Consider the following 22,499-nt stretch of genomic DNA (forward strand, 5'->3'; position numbering starts at 1 on the left):
GGAGGCTGAGGGTCGGCAGGTGCAATGGCTCATGATCCAGTCCACGTAGAGGCAGATGGCAGGTGCCGGTCCCCAGGTCACAGGGCTTAACGTTCTAATCTTGCGGGATGCTGTGGGCCGGTTTCACGGGACCCCAGGCCACACCTGCCCTCTTTTCTCCTCCTCAGGCTGCCTGGAGATACTACGCTACCAACCCAAACAGGATTGATCTTGTGGCAACATGGAGGTTCTATGAATCAGTCGTCTCTTTTCCGTTCTTCAGGCAAGTAGACTCATCTGATGCTCAGAGCCTGACTCATCCTTGCACCTGAGTCTGTATTTGTGCCTGTGGCCTTCATGGTTTCCTGGAGGGCATCCTTCAGGGCAGTGGTTTCCAGTCTGGGCTGCTTGTTAGAATCCCTAGAGCTTAAAACACCCCAAAGCCAGGCCCTATGCAGGCTGATGAAATCAGAATCCCCAGGGATGGGGCCCCGGCACTGGTATGTTTTCAAAGCTCTCAGATGACCCCAGGTGTCAACAAGGGTCTCCAGAAGGACAGTGTGGAGTGGCTGAGAGGGAAGGTCGGTCAGTGTTGGAGCAGGATCAGTGACTAAGGAAGTGGGGAGTCAGCCCATCAGGCCACCCTGGCAATCCTGGAGGCACCACCACCTGGCCATGGCCTGCACCCCAGACCCCTCTGGATGGTGGGAGAGGGCAGGGGGATGAAGCAGCAGGGGAAAGCCTCTGGGGGCCCAAAGATGCTGTCTTTTTTTTTTTCTTTTTTTCCTTTTTTTTAAATGGCTGCTCCATGGCATATGGCAGTTCCCGGGCCAGGGGTCAAATCAGAGCTGCAGCTGCTGGCCTACACCACAGCCACTGGAAACACTGGATCTGAGCCACATCTGCAATCTGTGCTGCAGCTTTCGGCAATACTGGATCCTCAACCCACTGAATGAGGTCAGGGATCAAACCCACATCCTCACAGACACTATATTGGGTTCTTAACCTGCTGAGCCACAGAGGGAACGCCTAGAGATGCTGTTTTATGTTCTCAGAGTGGGAGATTAGATGAAAGGCTTCAAGAAAAGAAATTAAAACCTCTTCCTATGGCCGGAACCTGTGAAAAGGGAGGGGAGGGGTTCCCTGGTGGCCTAGAGGTTAAGGATTCGGTGTTGTCTCTGCTGTGGCTCAGATTTGATCCCTGGCCTGGGAACTTTTGCATGCCACAGGCTCAACCCCCACCCCCCCCAAAAAAAAAATAGAAGGAAAGGGAAAGGAAAGTGAATATTTATTGTATGTCCAGTATGTTCCCAGCATCTAAGTTTGTGTCTCCTGTAATCCTCGCAGGCATCCTAAGGCAGGTTCTCCAGGGTTGAGACGTATTAAAATCGGGGGGGAGGGGAATGTGAACACACACACCTTGTCACCTTCAGCCATTTCAATGGTGTGACAGTGGTTAGAGCATCTCCTGTAGGTACGTTACTAACTCAGTGGCCCTCGGGGCACCCTTGGAGGAGGCTGAGTGGTTGGTATCACCACTCTCTTCTCACGGATGAGCCACCTGGGGCTCAGAAGCTATGGTCATTTTGGTCAGTGTCCGCCACATCTCAAGGCCACCAAAGCCCATGGTCTTTTCACAACTTGGGCTTCTGAAACAGACCGCGCCTTGTTGGGTTTTAGATCCTGCAAATCCAGAGCTCAGAGTTTTAAGTGTGTGGATAGCATGCTGGGCTCATAAGACCTTTGAATTAGCAGGAGTTGTAGAGGGACATTTAGACTCCAGGAGCAGGACCTGCCTGCACCAAAGCGTGTTTCTGCCATGTGTCTGGGTTCACGGACCATCGCATGACCCAGTACTGGCTGAGGGGGTCCCACCAACCCCATCCCATCTTCCCACACCCTCGTTATGGGAGATGCAACCCGTCTCTGAACTTGGTCTCAATTTTCCCTCCACCTCCATCACGAGATTGGGGTAAAGATTTAATGAAATTCACACATCTGGGTCTACCGACTCGATTTCCCGCATAAAACCTTCCAGTGGATAACCACGGTGAAGAGAACAAGATCCCAAACCGGACCGTGGCCATCAGGGCCCCAAAACGTCAGGCTCCTGCTTACCTCTCCCATCGCAGTATCTGTGATGCTGTCACTCCCGAGAGGGTCTAAGGGCACATGGCACTTTCCATTCAAGGCACTGACCTTGATCCTGAAAGCAAAGAGAAGTCATTTGAGGTGAAACTGACATGATCAGATGTGTGTTTCAGGAGGACGACGTGAAGGGATGTGGAGGATGGATTGGACAGGCTGGGGTTTTAGGAGATCAGCCAGCAAACGGTGACAGGATTCCGGGTAAGAAGAAATGAGAGCTTAGAGCAACAGCAGTAGGAGGAAGGAGGGCAGTAGGAAGAGGGAGAGCCTGCAGGGGAACAGGCAAAGGGAAGAGCCTCAGAGGGTGATGACTTGCGGAAGAGCCAAGGGAACGAGAAGCAGCAGAATGGACTGATGCATTTGAGTTTGCTGACCGTGTCTTCTTACTTGTACTTAGATTTACTTACTCCGAAGTCATGACCGCTGTGATTCCTTTGGATTCTAAAATTCTACTGTTGCTGCAATTATTTGGGCTTGGGGATAGGACCAGTCTTCCTTGGGATAGCAGGAGTCTTAGAATGGGCAGGTGACTTCTCCTGAAGAGAACAGAGTGACCTTGAACTTGAAAACCGAAATGTGTGCAACCACATGGAATGCTGCATCAGGATGATTTCAGCTTGCTTTGCATCCCAAGATCTTGGCAACAGGCCCATTCTTTTGAGTTGATTTATTATAAATAAGGCATTGTCCTAGCTGTCAGGGACTTAGAGGAATCTGCTGTGCTGCAGATAGCTGCTGTGATGGGGGAATGGCTTTGAGATGAAGAGGGAACATTTCTTTTTCGTTTGCAGGGACAAAAGGATAAAACCACTAGAGAATTCACTTGGCAACCATTCTGAAACAGGGCAGCCCCTTGGGAAAAGAATGACCCAGTATTCCAACCCCTTCCATATGTTTAATGGCCAAAAAAAGTAGCTGATAATGCACTGATGTGTGCTCACCTGCTTCCTAAAGCCTTTCTTTTTTTTTTTTTTTCGGTCTTTTTGCTATTTCTTGGGTCGCTCCTGCGGCATATGGAGGTTCCCAGGCTAGGGGTGGAATCGGAGCTGTAGCCACCGGCCTACACCAGAGCCACAGCAACGCGGGATCTGAGCCACATCTGCAACCTACACCACAGCTCACGGCAACGCCAGATCCTTAACCCGCTGAGCAAGGCCAGGGATCGAACCCGCAACCTCATGGTCCTTAGTCGGATTCGTTAACCACTACACCATGATGGGAACTCCCGGCTTTTTGATTTGACTTTTTTTTTTGGGGGGGGGGGTTCTTTTTAGAGCTACACCTGCAGCATATGGAAGTTCCCAGGCTAGGGGTCAAATCGGAGCTACCGCTGCCGGCTTACACCACAGCCACAGCAACGCCAGATCCCCGACTCACTGAGTAAGGCCAGGGATCAAACCCAGTCAGATTTCTTACTGCCGAGCCAAGCACAAGCGAAGGATCAGCAGGCGTGTGGACCCTTCATCCCTCAGCACAGAAGGGAAGCCAGTGGGTGGGACCAGGTAGAAGAGGTTGTCAATCGGGTGGTAAGACATGAGGCAGATCTGTGTGAGGTCAAGGTCATTGGCCGGGGTCTGGAGGGGTTGGGAGGTGGGGGAGTCTGATAATAGAGGAGAAGGCATGGAATCATGGTCCTGTAGAGTGAGAAAGAGATGGAAGTGGTGCCTCCAATCCTCTTCTACAATTGCATTGTGGTCAGTTTACAGTATTGTGTCAGTTTCAGGTGTCTGGCATAATGCACAGAGCCGGTGAAGGGAGGAGATGTGAGCCAAACTCGTATCTTCTAACGTCACATTTCCTGCTGTGTGCTATTTAAAAATAATAAAATACTTAAATAGTTGTATAATTAAGTAACTGCATTTTATTTAAATAAAATTTAAGAGAACAGTGTTTTTGATAGGACATTCTCTGGCATTCTAGAGTTGCCTAGACATACCGCGGAGGCTGTTGATGGGAGCCAGCAGAGACCAGCCAGGCCAGGTGGACTTTTGTGGCCACAACTTCTTTTTGTCACATATATCCTAGTGCCACATGTAAGATGGAATTTGGAAAAGAAAAAAAAAAAAAAGGAGGGGGAGAGTTCAGCTGCTTTAAATAAACAAATTAATCTTTAAAAAATATTTTTGCAGATGATCTTCCATCATAGGTTATTACAAGAGTGTGCCTAGCATCGCCTGTGCCGTACGGTAGCTTATCTAGTTTACGTTCAGTGCTTTGGATCTCACAGTGCCATCCCCCGCCCTGCCCTCGGCCCCATCTCTCCCCTTTTCCTTCTCCTCTTACTGTCTCCCCTACTTCTCTGCCGTCAGAGACCCAGAGGATTCTAGAAAGTCAGGGCTTTCTCTGTCCATGCACTTCAGGAGGGAAAATAGGCCCAGCGGATGTGTCCAGCTTCAGAGCCACACTGGGCCCAGATGCTGAGCCGACCCATGAACTAGAAATTCTTACCTCTCCTACTCATCCCTTGATTCTTCTGCCCCGATGCCTCTTCTCCTCTTCCCGTGTCCCCCACTCCTGCATCCCGATGACAGGCTAGTTATGCGTTCATTATTTCTGGTGCACTTACTAAGTGCCCAAGTCTATGGGGTGCTCAGCTTTTAGAGCCGAAGGAAAAACAAAACCAAAACCAAAACAAAAAACAGTGGCTCTGCCTCCAAACAGGTCTCAATGACCCGGTCATTCTAAGACAGTGTGATCTGAGCAGCCCCACATAAGAAGAGATTCCCTCAGCCTGGGTTCTGGGAATTGAGACAAGAAACAGCAGGAGGAGCCCCTCCAGCTGGAACTTAAAGGATGAGTAGGACTGTCCCAGGCAGAGCTGAGTGAATGCTCAGACTGAGGGCTGCGTGTGGACCGCAGGTGGCCTCCTGGTTAGAAGCGGGGGCTCTGGAGCCAGGTCCCCTGCGTTGGAAAACCGGCCCTGCTGCTGCCCAGCTGTGAGACCTTGAACAGTTTGCTGAATCGCTCTGTGTCTCAGTTTTTTCAGCAGGAAAATGGGAGTGACGATCACACTTACCTCGTAGGGTAGCTAATGACAGTTAAATGGGCGAATCCATAAGATTAAAGTAGTATTAGCCTCATGATTATTGCTCGGTAGGTATTAGTGATGATGAGGTTGCCTGTCATGACAATGGGGATGACGGAGTCTCGGGTGTGCGGCTGCTCAATTATGAAACTCCTGGTTCCTAGAGTTCCCTTTGTGGCTCAGTGGTTAATGAACCTGACTAGGAACCATGAGGTTGCAGGTTCGATCCCTGGCCTTGCTCAGTGGGTTAAGGATCCGGCGTTGTCGTGAGCTGTGGTGTAGGTCGCAGACATGGCTTGGATCCCTCATGGCTGTGGCTGTGGTGTAGGCCGGCAGCTGTAGCTCCGATTCTACCCCTAGCCTGGGAACTTCCCTATGCCTCGAGTGTGGCCCTAAAAAGTGAAAAAGAGTAAAAGAAATTCCTGGTTTCCTGATCTGTCCCCACCCTTTTTTTTTTTTTTTTTTGTCTTTTTTTCTTTTTAGGGCCACACCTGCAGCATATGGAGGTTCCCAGGCTAGGGGTCTAATTGGAGCTGTAGCTGCCAGCCCACACCATAGCCACAGCAACGCCAGATCCGAGCCACGTCTGCAACCTACACCACAGCTCATGGTAATGCCAGATCCTTAACCCACTGAGCGAGGCTAGGGATTGAACCTGCAACTTCATGGTTCCTAGTCGGATTCATTTCCGCAGCGCCACAATGGGAACTCTTGTCCCCACTCTTAAACAGATCAACTGAACCCAGCACAAGGTGTGGGGCTGAGTAGTATTTTCTGGGTGAATAAATGTCTGAGAAGAACCTTGGAGCTGAGAGCCAGTCCATCCCAGTGGGGGCCTGGGGTTGGCCAGGGGAAACCACTGCAGGGCCCACTTCTCTTGATGCACCATCTCGTCCTGGGGCGCCTGCTCCATCATATTCATTAAAGGGAAGCTTTGGGATGGCTGTGGGGAGAGGGGAAGCTGTTGCATGAAATTTATGCTGTTTATTTTTTTCTCCCCATCTCCTCATAGGAAAGAGCCACTGGATGCAGCAGCCAGGTATGTTTGTGGTTACGAATCCTCTGCTTCCTGCCACCGTGTGGGGACGGAGGGGCCAGTTGTGTGCGGTGTAGGGGCCTGGGTGGTCCTGCTGGTCAGGAGATAGAGGTTGGGGGCTCCCTGCTGTGGCTGGCCGCCATTTTCCTCCGCCAATTTCATGTTAATTTACTCAGGAACAACTTTATCGTGATCCTAGCAAGCAGTTCTTTTTTGAGTGTCTCTTCTGGGCAGGATTCTGTGCCAGGGTCCTGCATGTGTTTGTGACATGTGGTCCTCACACCCACAATAAAGGATCAGCCCTCATAGCGTCAGTTGTGGATTGACACAATTAAGGCTCAGAGAGGGTGAGTTATTCCTCCTGGATCACACAGCTACCAAGTGGCAAGATAAAAATTCAGACTCGGGTCTGAATCTTAAGACGGTGCTATTTCCATCATATCTTGCTTCATTCGCTTCTTGGGCTCACAGATGGCTCTTTAAAAAGTGAATCACGATTATAATTCACGGGGTTCCCATCGTGACTCAAGAGACTGAGAACCCAACATGGTGTCCATGAGGATGCAGGTTCGATCCTTGGCCTCGCTCAGTGGGTTAAGGATCCAGCATTGCCACAAGCTGCGGCATGGTTCGTAGAGGTGGCTCAGATCCAGTGTTGCTGTTGCTGTTGCTGTGGCTGTGACGTAGGTCAGCAGCTGCAGCTCCCATTGGACCCCTAGCCTGGGAACTTCCATATGCCACAGAACAGCCAAAAAGAGGGGAAAAAAAGGTTCCCCACTACTGCGCAGGTCTCCCCAGTACACCACACTCACTAAACTGTGGCCTCTGATCGAGATGGTAAGGAAAGACCATCTCTTGCAAACAGTTTACCTGCTTGTATCCAAGCTGTCCTTTAGTATCCACTGTTGGGGTGGGGGCTGAGTCCAGGACCCCCAGGGACACCACAACCCTTGGATGCTCAGTCCCTTATGTAAATTGGCATGATATTTGCTTGTAATCGCCTGTGTACTTTAAATCATCCCTAGATTAGTTATACTACCTAAAACAATGCAAGTACTGTATAAATAGTTGCAAACACAATATAAATTATGTGTGCATCGTTGCCCATGTGTGGCAAATTCCGCTGTTGCTCTTTGAAACTTTCTGGAATTTTTCTGTTAATATCTTTGATCCGCACTTGGTGAAACCTGTGAATGCAGAACCTGCAGGTGTGGAAAGCCATCTGTATTTATACCCCGAAATAATTGTAACCATAAATCTATACAATGTATTTTTAAAACATGTCTTTAAACTGTTATTGTTGACCAACTACTCCTAAGGCCTCTCCGTCCGTCTCTGGGACATCAACTCAACTGTTGTCCTTCTAGAGCCAACAGATTTTGGGCAGAGGGGCTGGTGGGACCCTGGACCACCTTCTAGAGGAGCCGCTTGAGGGCAGTGACCTTTGGGAGGCTGGGTCAAGTGCTTCTGAGGCCACATTCTGTACATAAACTTGCCTGGAGTAGACAGCTCCCATTAACTCACAGATACAGACACAGACCCAATTCCGACTTTCTGCCTCCTTTATGCAGCTTTTCAAATGCAAGGACCCAGCGTTTCTTGCCTGGACCCAGCCTGGACCGTAGGGGGCCCTTGGGGGGATTGTAGAGGAGGGCTGGACGAGGACAATGCTGGAGGCATTTGCTAGAGAACCTGCAGCAGCTCAGGGCTCCCAGAAGCAGAGCAGGAAGATGCCTCAGAAATCCTATTCCAGATAATTTTACAGAGACAAGACACCTCCCCCCGCCCCCCCCGCCGCCAGTTACAGAGCTCACGAGCTCCAGGGGTTACACGATCTCATTCCCCTCCTCTCTCGAGACCAATAGGATTTTAAGTGATGCAGCTGTTGACAGTGCAAGAGAATTATTAAATCTCCCTTTACAGCCTTTTCTATGCAGGCGTGAACAGAGTTCGGCCAGATTGGACCATGTGTGTTCAGTATCGCTGTGCCCTGGACTTGGCCCTTCCGGTTTAATTAGGGCTCGGAGAGAGGAGTTCTGTGGCTTGGCTGGTCATACTTCTCCACTTATTGAAAATCTGAAATCTGTTCATCCGTTTACCCGTGCCCCTCTCAGGAACTCTGATCTGCCAGGGGTACAGAACGAAAGTATTTGCGGTGATTTCTTGGGGTTAGAGTCCCTGGGTGTTTTCTGGCTCATCCTCCTCAGAGAAGAGCGGAGTCGGTTACAGAAGCCACTCAGCCTCCCTCATCCAGGCTCAGGATGTAGCATTTTGGATCTGAATAGCAAAAAGGTTTGGCTGATGGATTGGTGGCCGCATAGGAGGGGTTCGTTTTCTCCACACCCATTCCAGCATTAATTGTTTGCAGACTTTTTATGACGGTGTGAAGTGGTGTTTGGCACTTTCCATCTGCTTCTATGTGGGTTCAATCCTGAGCCGCGCAGCTGCCAACCCTCAACTCAACACCCCTGAAAGGAGCTCAGATGGCGCTCAGGCGCCAGGCACTTTGTGCTCTGGGAAAACCGGTAGAACGGCTCTTCAGATAAATAGTTCCAGGAGGTTTTATGAGCCCTATTCTTGGATTTTCTCCCATCTAGAGAGGCACTAACATCCTTCTTGGTGACGTCTGCACCTCATGACGGGTAGTAAGCTTCACAAGACCAGCAGCAAACTTGGGTAAATGTGGGCTTGAGCCCAGGTACCTCCCCTCCCCCCAAATCACAACTATGCTATGGTCCCCCTACCTCCCGGGCTATAGTCCTAAGTGTGCCCCATATAAAATTTAACCCTCAACTTTTAAGTTGTGCCTGTTCTTTAAGTCGACCGTGACTGTTCCGAGTGGCGTGAGGTGATGCCTCATTGTAGTACTGATTTGCGTTGCTCTAAGAATGAGAGATGTTGAGCATCTTTTCATCTGCTTTTTAGCCATTTGACCGTCTTCTTTGGAAAAATGTCTCTTTAGATCTGCCCATTTTTTGACTGGGTTTACATAGAAAGAGAGAGAAAGAAAGAGAGAGAATAGGATGAGATGTTTGTATATTTTGGAGATTAACCCCTTGTCAGTTGCTTTGTTGGCGAAGGTTTTCCCCCATTCGGTAAGTTGTCTTTGTGTGTGTGTGTGTGTGTGTGGTTTCCTTAGCTGTGCAAAGGTTTTTAAGTAGGTAGTATCTTTAACCCTCATTTGTCAGATGAGAAAACTGAGGTTCAGGGAGGTAAGTGACTTGCCCAAGGTCATACAGCTAATAAAGCAGCAAGAACAGGACTTGGATCCAGCTGGTCTGGCTCCATGGTTCCCGGTCCCGACCTCTCTGCTGGTCCTCAGTTGTTGGGAACAATCTCATTATCAGTGTCCCCTTTTTGTGTGTTCTTTTTTCTTCTACCTTGTCTGGGCTCACGTAGCTGGAGTCCCAGGCATGAGAGGGGAACAGGGAAAGGTGTCGGTTTAGGATCTCTGGAATCAAGGAGGGCTTGATCAGACATGGTAACTCACACTTTTCCTTCTCCCTGTGACATCAGACACAGGAAATTCGCCTCACGAGGTGATGGATGATGTGGGCAGTACATCTGCCCATGCCCTAGAATCAGTGACCGTTAAAGGTGTGCAGGAATGGAGAGATCATCATTTCATCTAATCCACCCATTTTACAGATGGGAAAATTGTTGCCCAGAGTAAAAGTAGAGCCTTGGACACAATCTCATAGCTCTTTGTATTTTCTCCTGCCAATTAGACCCTGCAACACCAGTCCCAGGCTACAGAGTAACCGCGATTTGGACCAGTTTTAACTTCGGACTGACCCCTGCCATGTTCTGAGGGCTTTGTATCAATTTTTTTTGAATGTTGGGGGTTGCTTATGTATAACACCTCTTTCCCTCTGAATTACAAACTAATGGAGACGTAGAGGAGACAGAGCAGGAGCAAAACATAGGCTACAGTTTCTGAGTAAAGCAGGATGGACTCTGGGGGTGACAGTGAGCTTTGTAGCACTTTCACTTTCTGCCAGGTCTGGCCTTGGGACCCACACGGACACAGAGCAGACTCTCCCAGCCAACACCTGGGGCCATGGCCTCTCTGACCCCTTGGGTCCCCCAGATCCAGAGAGAAAGACCATGTGTGACCTTGAATCCAGAACTGACCCGTACTATGGATGCCCACCCAATCAAGAAAAGGGGCCAGTGGCTGTTGCACATTCATCATCACCCAGTCAGACAGCTTGCCTCCTCCCTTGGGGAAAAGCCAGGAAAAGGCTAGAAGTTTCTTCTCAGTCCTTCTCAACGTGTGGAAATTCCATTTTTAGGACTTGGCAAAAATATAGGAAAGGATGCTTCCCGTCACCTCCTCCCTGTGAGCTCAAGGTTTCCTAGCATCCCCGTGAGGGTGTGTCACGGTCTCTGACTCGATTCCATCCATCTGAAACCAGTGCACATGCATCCACTGTGGCTCCTTGTGTGCTGTACTAGTCTCCTGCAGCTGCGATCATAAATGATTACAAACTGGGCGACGTAACATCAACAGGAATGTATTCTCTCACTGTTCCAGAGGTCAGATGTCCACACTTAAAATGTCATCGGGGCCACGCTCTTCTGAAGGCTCTAGGGAGAACCTGTCCTTGCTTCTTCCTGGCTTGTGGTGGTTCCTGGTAATCGTTGGCTTTTCTTGAACTTGTAACCCATCCCTCCATTGTCTGCCTTCACCTTCCCACAGCCTTCTTCCTTCCCAGTATGTTCGGGTCCTGGTATTCAAGCACCCATCTCCTTTCAGGTATAATAACATTAAGCATTGGATTGACTTCCCACCCTCCTCCAGTAGGAGCTTCTTGATGACATTGGTAAAGACTCTACTTCCAAATAAGGTCACTGTCACCGGTATCAGGTGAGGGCTTGAACATATCTTTTGCAGGGAGGCCGTACATGGGCAAAAGGTTCATGTGATGGGTTTACATGTGTTGGGAAGCTGTCTGAGCAGACCTTGGTCTTGTAATTTTTGAGATGGACCTTTATGAGGGTGACATGATGTGAATAAACCCCCCCATACAAATGAGGATGTGGGGCTCAGCAAGGTGCAGCCGCATGCACAGGGCTGGGATCCCATCCTGTGTCTGCCCGGCTCCCTCCAGATCTGTGGTCCTCTCTCCCCTTGAACAGGGGACTAAAAATAACCAGGTGGTAGAATTAGCAGGTAGTCATAGCAACAGGGGCTGAGACGGACTCCCCATTTAGAGATCAGATTTTAAAGCCTGGCTTCCCTGCTTACTAGCCATGTGCTATTGGGCAACTCAGGCAATGTCTCTGTGTCCTCGTGTGCTGAGCTGTGAAGGGGGATAGTCGTACTAACCTCATGGGCTGCTTGGAATGATACCTGGGGTCCAGCAGAAGCACATGCTCGCTAGAGATCAGTGCTCGTCATTGGGTATGGTATTGATACAGGAGATTTGACTACCTGGAAAATCATTCTTGTAGGGAACCTACGCAGAAAAACATCTTGTTCTCATTCTCACATCAGTGAATCTGCGTCTTCGGAGCACCAGCTGCAAATGCTCTGGAATCTTGCTCAGAGATGCTCAGACTTACTGGATCAAAGGAAACAAAGTAGATCCTTGAGCTCAGCAGGGATGACTTTGCACACCTATCCAGAGGAACGTGAGCCAGATCCACACATCAGGGTTATTTCAAAATCACGATGCTGCTCCTTACAGCCCAGGAGTCAGTCCAGTCACCATCCTGCCTCCAGGTTTCAGCTTTATCTGTCCTTTTCCTTCCTCAGCCTAGACAGTCTGTTAGGACCACCAACCACCTGGACCTATGCTTAAGCTGCCTCATCTCTAGAAGGCAGAAGGCAGACCAAGGGATTCCTAAGCCACTTCCTGCGTGCTGTGAGCTTGTGGCCACAGTAACAGAGTTGTTTTGCTGCATTAGACAGTGTGAGTTACAGGCCACTTGGAAGATTTTTGACTGTTATGGCCTTGGGCACATTGCCAAACCTCTGTGCCTCAGTTTCCTCATGTATATCAGGGTTCTAGTAAGAGTGCCTGTCTCCTAGGGCTATTGTAAGAATTAGGTGCTTGGAATAGAGCCTTAACCGAGCTAGTACTATATAAAGTTTGCTTTTATGATCAGTACTATTATTATCCTGATTGGCACCCACATTTCTAGGTTTTTGTTTTTTGTTTTCTTGTTTTTGTCTTTTTGCCTTTTCTAGGGCCACACCCACGGCATGTGGAGATTCCCAGGCTAGGGGTCGAATCGGAGCTACAGCTGCTGGCCTACGCCTCAGCCACAGCAATGCGGGATCAGAGCCGCGTCTGCGACCTACACCACAGCTCATGGCAACGCTGGATCCTTAACCCACTGAGCGAGGCCAGGGATGGAACCCGCAACCTCCCGGTTCCTAGTCGGATTTGTTAACCACTGAGCCACAACAGAAATTCCCATTTCTAGGTTTTTGGTGCCAAGGATCTTTTCCTCATGGTGTAAGGCTGGCTGGGAGTCAGCTCACCAGAGGGTTTTGTTTGTTTGTTTTCTCCCAATACATTATTTTTTGTCTACTATACAGCATGGTGACCCAGTTACACATACATGTACACATTCTTTTTTCTCACATGATCATGCTCCATCATAAGTGACTAGACATAGTTCCCAGTCCTACACAGCAGGATCTCATTGCTAATCCATTCCAAATAACCCCAATCTCCCCATCCATCCCACTCCCTCCCCCTCCCCCTTGGCAACCACAAGTCTGTTCTCCAAGTCCATGATTTTCTTTTCTGTGGGAAGGTTCATTTGTGCCTTTAATATATTAGACTCCAGATATAAGTGATATCATATGGTATTTGTCTTTTTCTGACTTACTTCATTCAGTATGAGAGTCTCTAGTTCCACCCATGTTGCTACAAATGGCATTATTTTGTTCTTTTTTATGGCTAAGTAGTATTCCATTGTGTATATATACCACGTCTTCCTAATCCAATCATTTGGGTTGATTCCAATCCAATGGACATTTGGGTTGTTTCCATGTGAATAGTGCTGCAATGAACATATGTCTTTTTTAAGGAAACTTTTGTCCAGATATATGCCCAAGAGTGGGATTGCTGGGTCATATGGTAGTTCTATGTATGGTTTCTAAGGTACCTCCATACTGATCTCCATAGTGGCTGTACCAGCTTACATGCCCACCAACAGTGCAGGAGGGTTCCCTTTTCTCCACAGCCCCTCTAGCACTTGTTACTTGTGGACTTATTAATGATGGCCGTTCTATCTCGTGGTAGTTTTGATTTGCATTTCTCTAATAGTCAGTGATGCTGAGCAATTTTTCATGTGCTTGTTGGCCATCTGTATGTCTTCCCTGGAGAATGAATCCTAACTTTGCAATGACTTTCTCCCTCCTTTCCCCTTCCTTCCATTCATTCTTCCTTCAGTAACCTGAGCCCTGCTTGGTGTCAGGCCCTAGAGATTCCCAGGAAATTGGGGCTCACAGTGTGATGGGGAGGGCACTCACAGTCTGATGGGGGAGGCAATATGTCAACCAAAAAAGAATAGTACAGTGTGCAAGGTGCTGGTATGGGGATACTTCAGATGCAAGGGTACAGAGAATGAGAACAAAGGAAGGGAACTCTAAGTTCTGCCTGGAACAAGAGGTCAGCAGAGGATTCTGGAGGTGCTTTGTCTTGACTATTTAGGGCTGAGTAGCTTTACAGGGGGCTAAGGGAGGGATTAAGGCTCTAATTTTGTTCCTTCCCTCTTTCATTCTTTCAGCCTTCAATCTAACAGACACTGAGTCCCTAAGCCTGTACTCTTTCCACAGGCCATCTATTTCTGTATGAGAAATCCCTAGAAATACCAACTCATTAGGTCATTAAAGAAGACCAGCATGCAGATACCTCAAGAAAAATGTGCAAAATGCCTACATCAAAGAGTCTTCATTTCTCTATAAAGGAACTTATTCTGCAGGTAGAAACAAAGGATGTGAGTTATTTGGTTCTCCCAGCTCTACCATGAGTGGTGTGAGAGCTGAAATCACCTTGTCTTCCTCAATATTGATGCCATTTATGGAAGGCCTGTCACATTCCAAGCCTCTGACGACCCCTTTCATTGCCATCTAATTCCCAGTTAAAATGTCTCATTTTAATGAAGAAGAAACATAGTGAGATAGCAACTTTCCTTCATAGTTCTTTCTTAGGAACACAGGGCACCAAAGCTTCAAAGGTTGGACACATTACTATCTCTTTGCCTTCCCTACCTTTCTCAGGGTAGACCACAGTGACAGAGGAGCCTTCGAAAAGGGGGCTTCTGATCTTATGTAAGGCCCCACCTTTACTAAATGTAAAGATGGAAGGAAGAAAGGATGAAGAAGAGAAAGGACAAAATTAAGGGTTTAACCCCTGTAGGTGGGCTCAGATGCTTTGTGCAGGTTACGCAGTCTGTGCTCAAAACAAACAGAACAAGATGGATTGACCACTTCTTCAAAAGATTCTTCTCTTGGCCCCAGCGACACAGTACTCTTGGTTAATCCATCATCCATCCATCTGTCCATCCACTTATCCATCATTCATAATCCATCACCCATTATCCATCCATCCATCTGTCCATCCACCCATCCATCATTCATAATCCGTCATCTATCATCCATCCACCCATCCATCTGTTCATCCATCCATCATTCATAATCCATCATCCACCCGTCCATCCACATCCATCATCCATCCATATGTTCATCCATCCACCCACTTAGTCAATGAATATTTATTAAGACCCTCTTGTGTAGCAGAAACCCTCTTAGGAGATGTAGCCATGAATAAGAGAGACCAGGTCCCCAACTATTTACTTGACAGGATACCTCCCAGGCGTCTTAAAAGTAACATGTTCCAAACTGAACTTCTGTGGGGTGTTTTTGTTTGTTTGTTTTGCTTTGCTTTAAATTTAAGTTTAATTAGCTTGTCCAGGACATACATGCCCAACACAGATGGCATGAGGAGGCTAGAGAATATGGCCAGTTGTTACCAAGCAAAGTCGTTTACTGTGCATGCTGCCTTTGATGTGCTTTCACCTCACCTATTGGGTTTGCTGCCTTCCAACTTCTCTGTGACATCACAGACACACTGACACCTCTTCCCCACAACCTCATCTTGTTCTGTATCCAGGACGGGAGAGTGGGGCAGGAATTGTATGTAGAAGTATCATTCCCTCTGATTCTCTTTGTATTTATTCATATGCGTACTTTTATGAGCTTTTAATATGCAAAACTGGGCCCAGAGCTGAGTTTTAAGAGTAGAGTAAAGTGTAATGTAATTGGAAGTGAGAAAAATCTAGATTGGGACAGGAAAAGACTCATCCTTGGAGGGAGGGTATTAAGAGGAGGAATGAAAGGAGAGAGGAGCATTCAGAATCCAGCAGGATGGTATAACCGCTGAGAAATTTTCCCAATGGAGAGAGTCTAAATGATTTTTTAAATTTTCTTGAAGAGGAGTTCCGTTGTGGCACAATGGTAAACGAATCTGACTGGGAACCATGAGGTAGCGGGTTCGATCCCTGGCCTTGCTCAGTGGGTTAAGGATCCGGCGTTGCCGTGAGCTGTGGTGTAGGTTACAGACGTGGCTTGGACCCCACGTTGCTGTGGCTGTGGTGTAGGCTGGCAGAAACAGCTCCGATGAGACCCCTAGCCTGGGAACCTCCATGTGCCACAGGTGCGGCCCTCAAAAGACCAAAAAAAAAAAAAAATGTTCTTGAAGAAACATGGTTCCTAAGTCAAAATAATGTAGAGGCAAACAGTGAAATGTCTTAGTACAATGTCTCTTCTTATCTACCTCATTCCACCCTCCCGTCCCCACCCCATAAATAATTTCTTCTTAAGTTTTGGAGTATCTTTCCAGTGTTTCTTTATGTAAATACAAACCAAAATTAATTTATATATTCCAAATTCATACCACATTCTTGCATGAAGTGTGTATGTGTGTGGTTGTGTATCTGTCAAGGAAAGAGATGGTCAAATTTAGCTTCTGATTTCTTCTCCAAACTTCCTTTGTCCCATTTGCTCAACTGAAAAAAAAAATGGCGTCCCTACTGAACCCCCCACCCACCCACCGCATAGCCAGAAACCCAGCCGTAGGTTACCTGCCTCTTACCCTCATGGCCACGTAGACTCCATCAAGAAAGATGACTGTGGTTCTGCTGCAAGGTGCATGCTCAAGTTCTAGCCTCTTTCTTCTCCCTGCAGTCACCCTCGTCCAAGCCACCTGCATTTCTTAACTAGAAAACGTCAATGGCCTCTTCATTGGTCTCTGTGAGTTTGCTGACTTTAGATACCTCGTATAAGTGGACTCATACAGTGTTTGTCGTTTTGTGACTGGCTTATTTCACGTGGCGTAAAGTCCTCAAGGTTCATCCAGGTTGTAGCAGGTGTCAGAATTTCCTTCCTTTTTAAATCTTCGCTATATGTCTATTCAACATTTTTTTTTATCCATTCATCATGGACCAAGGAAGTGGTTTCCACCTTCTACCTATTGCGAATAATGCTGCTATGGATATGTGTGGTTTGGGGGAGGGTTGGTTGGTTTGTTTGTTTGTTTTTTGCTGCACCCGTGGCATATAGAAGTCCCCAGGCCAGGAATTGAACCCATGCCACAGCATTGACAATACCAGATCCTTAACCTGCTAGGCCATCAGGGAACTCCTGTGTGTTCTTTTTAATTGCAAAATTGCTGTATTCTTTCTTTAAAATTCTTTGGTGTCTCCAGGTACACTTAGAATATAGCAGAAATTCTGTCTCTCCTTTTGAATCCTATTTCCAAAATCTCTGACCAATATGGCCTCTCATCTCATCTTGTACTTTGCAAGATGGTATTTTGGTCACACGCCCTTCCTTCAGTTGCACAGAGCAGCGCTCCCACCCTTTGCCCTCACAGGAGGAAAGCTTGGACTCCTTTTCTTTGAAGTCTAGTTTCTTCTTGCCCTTCTGGTCTCAGCTTCAGCGTCTGGACCACCATTGTTCTGAGCCTGGACCACTGCAACTGGCTCCCTAACTGGTCTTCCCATCCACCCAAGAGCCCTTCCTTGACCACCCTACCTAAGCCGACCCCCTGCTCTTCTCCATTGCTGCTCTCTCTTTGGTTCCGGGTCAGATTTCTAGCAATAGATGTATCCATTTGCCTGTCATTGGACTTTTTGACCTTATCGTAAGCTCACTAGAAGGCTGAAAACTTTGTTTTAGTCACCACAATATCCTCAGCAAATTACCAAAAGCCTAGCTTTTTTAAGGTGCAGAACACATTTTTGGTGAATAAATCAATAACATTGGCTCTATTTTACAAGTGAAAAAAACACGGACTTACAAAAAGGGAATGCCTTATCCGAGTTGAAATATTCGCTTCACTACAGAGCAGGGATTTGAACCCAGTGTGCTCTGCTCCAAATTTAACGCTCTTTCCATTACAGCATTTCTCCCAACTGAGGTTGGATGCATTTTATTAATCAGAAGATCAAATGCTCTTACTCCGTCCTTCTTTCACTCCATATCATAACAATGTTTTCAGTGCTTGTGGTGTGCCAGGCACTGTGTAGATGCTGGATGATTGGACAGAGTAAAGTTTCTGAACCAATCATTTGCCCTTCTAGTTTCTCAGTCTCAGCTCTATTGACTTTTTGAATGGGAGAAGCCTTTGTTATGGGGGCTGCCCTGTGTGCATTGTAGGAAGTTTAGCAACATCCCCGGCCTTGACCCACCGGAAACCCTCCTCAAATTATGTCAATCAAATATGATTCCAGACATTGCCAGGTGTCCACTGGGGGCAACATTGTTTGTGGCTGAGGACCACTACTTTCGTGAAAGAGTCCCTCGTGAAGTCAGATTTCATGATGATGGCCAAGTGCCATGGGTGAGAAAAGCCTGAAAAAAAAAAAAAAAAAACAACCCACAGTTTAAGGATCCTGCATGGCTGTGGCTGTGGCTGTGACTGTGAATGTGACTGTGGCAGCAGCTGTAGCTCTGATTCAACCCCTGGCCTGGGAGTTTCCATATCTGCTCCTGTGGTCCTAAAAAAAAAAACTACAGTGAGCAGATACCCAATTGGACCAACAGAGGAAGTGAGCCTTGGGACTGATGCCTGGACCAAGTTTCAGACAAAAAGTCATTTGGCTAAACGAAGAATGAAGGCTTTCCTAGGTACAGGTCATAGCTTGTTTGGGGAAGGGTGACAGTCAGGGGGCTGCGCGGAGTTTAAGCCACCAGAGTTCCCTGAGGCTGAGATGGGGGGCGGAGCCCAGGGCAGGGACTGTCTCTGCCCAGCAAGCACAACACTGATTTTACTTTTCCCGTCCGAAGACGGCTTTTTCTATTTTTTGGTACTACTTTTTCCTAGTCTCGACTTCCAGTTTTCCCAGTTTGCATTTGGAAATTGCGCTTAATAAATCAGAGATCCCAGCCTTCCGAGGAAATCGGATGTCGGCTTCAGGAAGGGCTTTTCTTGCAAGCCCTGCACTTGTCTCCAAATACAGGGTCTGAATTAACACACTCGAAATCCACACGGAGAAGGGCAGAGAGGGGTTTTGAGTTTCAGGGGTGAACTTTGCCTTGCATGTGATGATCCTTTGGGGTCTTGGATTTCAGGCAACGCAATTAAGACGTAAGCTGATCACCCACTTTGCTGGAGGAAGACTCCATAAGCCTCTTAGGTGGAATGGCTGTGAGTAATTCCGAGAGCCGAGATTTCTGACTTGTGCCCGCCGCATCCGGATTCCTAATGCTCTCAGAATCCATCTCTCTTAAACCAGCCTCTGTGACCAGTGGAGTATTAAGTGCACAGAGCCTGAGCAATTCAGACGGTTAGAGGTTGCACTGAAGCATTTAAATGCCAAACAAGCAAATCCTACATCCCAGCAGAGAGAGAACCAAGAAAATTCTGTCATTATCTGAAAGTCAGCAGTGAACCTGAGATTTCAAGTCAGGACAAAGTGGCTGCCGTTCCTTTTGTCTTGGTTAGTTTATCTGGCATTAAACCTCTTCCTGTGCTCATCTCCTGCTGAGGTCAAGTTCAGGGATCATGGAGAGTAGTGGAGACTGGCATTAAGAATTACTCGAAATAATGTATAAATGCCAAGAACTCATCTCAGTTCATTTAGAACACACACACACGTTTTTTGGTGACTCAGGAAATTTTATCCATTCTTTCCACACATGTCATTAGCCATCTCCTGTTTCTGTGGGAAGAGGATTATTTACCGAGATAATGATGACAGCCAGCGTTTATTGAAAGCTTCTCGCCCCCACATCCCAGACAGTCGGCTAAGCTCTTTGCACACCGTCCCTCTCTTAACTCTTACACAACCGCGAAAACAAGAGCCCTGTGTCCTAGGTGTCACGTTTCTCAGGATGTTCCCCTCGCCCTAACCCCCCCAAGGCCAGTGTTGCCCCAAAGCCCTGAACACCAGGATGTGCTGAGCAGGGCTGTGGGGTGGGTTCAAAGAAAACCAGGCAGAGTCCTTGCTTTGCCAAGACTCTGCAACCCTGTGGGGTGGGCAGACGGGCGTGAGGCAGAGGCAGAGGGAGTTTCCGTCATGGCTCAGTGGTAATGAACCCGCCTCATATCCATGAGGATGCAGGTTCAATCCCTGGCGTCACTCAGTGGGTTAAGGAGCCGGTGTTGCCCTTAGCTGCGGTGTAGGTCACAGACTCGGTTCGGATCCCGAGTTGCTGTGGCTGTGGTGTAGGCCAGCAGCTGGGGCTCCAATTCAGCCACTAGCCTGGGACCTTCCATATGACGTGGGTGCGGCCCTAAAAAGCAAAATAAATAAATAGGTAAATAAATAAAGGCCGTGACAAAGAACAACGCAGCATGTCTTTGGAGCAGATGGGGAATACCTAATTTCCAAGAGGGGACTCATGGGCCCTTTTAAAGGGCAGATGGGAATGAGATCAGCGGAGAAGGCAAGAAAGGGCTGGAGGACCTGAGAGCACCAGTGCGTGCAGTGCAAGAGGGACTTGGACGTGGGCAAGGGGCTTAGAGCGGATGGATGGCTCCACTTGGCAATGCAGCAAGACGTGTAGGCAGGGGCCAGGGGAAGAGGGGCCGAGCGGTGACCATCCCAAAGCCCCCCTTCCACTTAGCTCATGGCCAGGAAATCCTTTTGTGTGTGTTCAGTCAGATTCCTGCCTTGTTTCTTTTTAGCCCGTGGACCCTGATTTATTCTCATTAGTCACTCACCTGGTACCGGTCAGGAAGCCACTGACCAGCTCAGGAAAGATGGAGCCCTCTGAGTGCTGGAGTTCCTCTGATTTTACCCTGGACGGGTTATTCATGCAGCCGTGCTGGGCCAGAGAGAACAGTCCAGAAGGAGTCAGGAGTAACTGCTGCTCATCTGTATATTCATTCATTTGAGGTTTTTTTTTTTTGCTTTTTTTTTTTTTTTTTTTTTTTTTTGCTTTTTAAGGCCACACCTGTGGCATAGCCTGGGAAGTTCCCAGGCTAGGGGTCGAATTGGAGCGACAGCTGCCAGCCTTCGCCGCAGCCACAGCAATGCGGGATCTGAGCTGCATCTGTGACCTATACCACAGGTCACAGCAAACCCGGATCTGTAACCCACTGAGCAAGGCCAGGGATCGAATCTGCGTCCTCCTGGGATACTAGTCGCTATCGTTTCTGCTGTGCCACAACAGGAACTCCCATCAAGTATTTCTTAGCCTTCTCTATGCCAGGCTGAAGGCAAGAAGCATTGCAGACGCGGTGTGGGTGACACTGCCCAAGTCTCTCCTCTGCAAGGGGCTGTCAGGCCCACTTACCCGATGAGGACCAGGTGCTCAGAGAGCACAGGGCACCTGCTGGGCAGGGGGACTGTTCCCACCCCTGCAGCTCCAACACCAGGACCGCCTCACTACACCCAGCTGCAAAAATGGCAGCTGCTGACAGGAAGCATAGGCTGTCACAACCAGACACACGTTTTAGAAATACTCAGTTATCTCAGGCTCGTGCAAAGCTGATTTTTGACAACCCATATTCATATCCGTTCCTTCAGTCATTTCTTCCAAGTCCGTGCACACCTGCCAGGCGCCAGGCCCCACAGAGGTAATGGAGAGAAGGCAGCTGATTTGTGTGTGTTGATGTGTGAACCTCGGCTGTCTCTGGTCTGAACCACACAAAAGGACTCCGTTCCTGTGCCCACTCGGGTGAGGGGCAGAGGCTAAGAAATAGAGGGAGGAAACCACTATTAGTAGTGTACCTACTGTGGGCCAGGCTCTCTGCCAAATCCTTGACCAAGGTCATCTCCTGGCAACCAAGTGAAGTGGGAAGAGCTTACCTCTATTTTCAAGGTCAGGTAGGAGTTCCCTCGAGGCTTGGAGGGTTAAGGATCTGGTGACATAGCATTGTCACTGTTGTGGCTGTGGCTAGGGTCGCTGCTATGGCATGGGTTCAAACCCTAGCCTGGAAACTTTCACATGCTGCAGGCATGACCAAAACAAAAAAACAGATGAGGTAACTGAGGTTTGGGAAGGTCGCAGATTTGCTGAAGGACACCAGATGGGTTTTGCGCCAGGGCAGCTTTCTGCTGGGGACTTATTCACTGTGTGTGTGTGTGCGTGTGTGTGTGTACACGTGCGCCAAGAAGATTTTCTGGGAAACCTTTCTCACAATAACAGCATTGAATCCATACACAAAATACAGACTGGAGTTCTCCTGCGATGCAGCAGGTTGAGAATTCGGCATTGTCGCTGCAGTGGCTTGGGTCACTGCTATGGCTCGAGTTCAGTCCCTGGCCCAGGAACTTCCATATGCCGCGGGCACAGCCAAAACAAAACAACACAAAACATGAAGATCAGGAAACTTTTGAACTTCTTTGCAGAACAGATACTGACTCACAGACTGAAAAACTTATGGTTTCCAAAGGAGACAGTTTCAGGGGTGGGGGGATGCGATGGGGGGATGGGATGGAAATCCTATAAAACTGGATTCTGATGATCATTGTACAACCATAAATGTAATAAATTCATTGAGTAATGAAAAAAATTTAAAAAGAAAGCAATCAAAAAAATAAAATAAAGATGAAATGGAGACAGTTACAAAGAAAACTAATTACGTTGAGAGGTATTATCAGAATATTGAAACATCTGAAAGGCAGTCACACATGTGCTTTTTTGTGATGAATCCAATGCCATGACGTCATGGCAGGTTGAATGCTACCATAATTTTGAAGCATAGCAAGTGACAAGGGGAACATAGCAATTCCTGGAGATCACAGGGTATAAAATGACCCAGGATTTCTGTAGAGGAAAGTCACAGGGTACATCTGGGGCATTGAAGACATTACTCAAGTTTATTTTTACTTTCATAA

At 47.9% G+C, this 22,499-nt stretch overlaps 1 protein-coding gene across 5 annotated transcripts in view; it reads left to right on the plus strand.

Annotated features, from left to right (window-relative positions):
* Window positions 1-22,499, plus strand: part of KCNQ3 (potassium voltage-gated channel subfamily Q member 3) — a 306,090-nt gene that overhangs the window by 265,466 nt on the left and 18,125 nt on the right. For all 5 annotated transcript variants that reach the window (XM_021088897.2, XM_085021637.1, XM_085021640.1 and 2 more), the window contains 2 exons: window positions 168-262; window positions 6,165-6,191. In XM_021088897.2, coding sequence (XP_020944556.2) covers window positions 168-262; window positions 6,165-6,191 — 122 coding nt within the window. The remainder of the gene's footprint in view (window positions 1-167; window positions 263-6,164; window positions 6,192-22,499) is intronic.

Source organism: Sus scrofa, chromosome 4, assembly GCF_054392235.1.
Source record: "Sus scrofa isolate SSC_HxYL_T2T_F1_AM1 chromosome 4, Sscrofa_HxYL_maternal_Yorkshire_Landrace_v2.0, whole genome shotgun sequence".
Classification (NCBI taxonomy): domain Eukaryota; kingdom Metazoa; phylum Chordata; class Mammalia; order Artiodactyla; family Suidae; genus Sus; species Sus scrofa.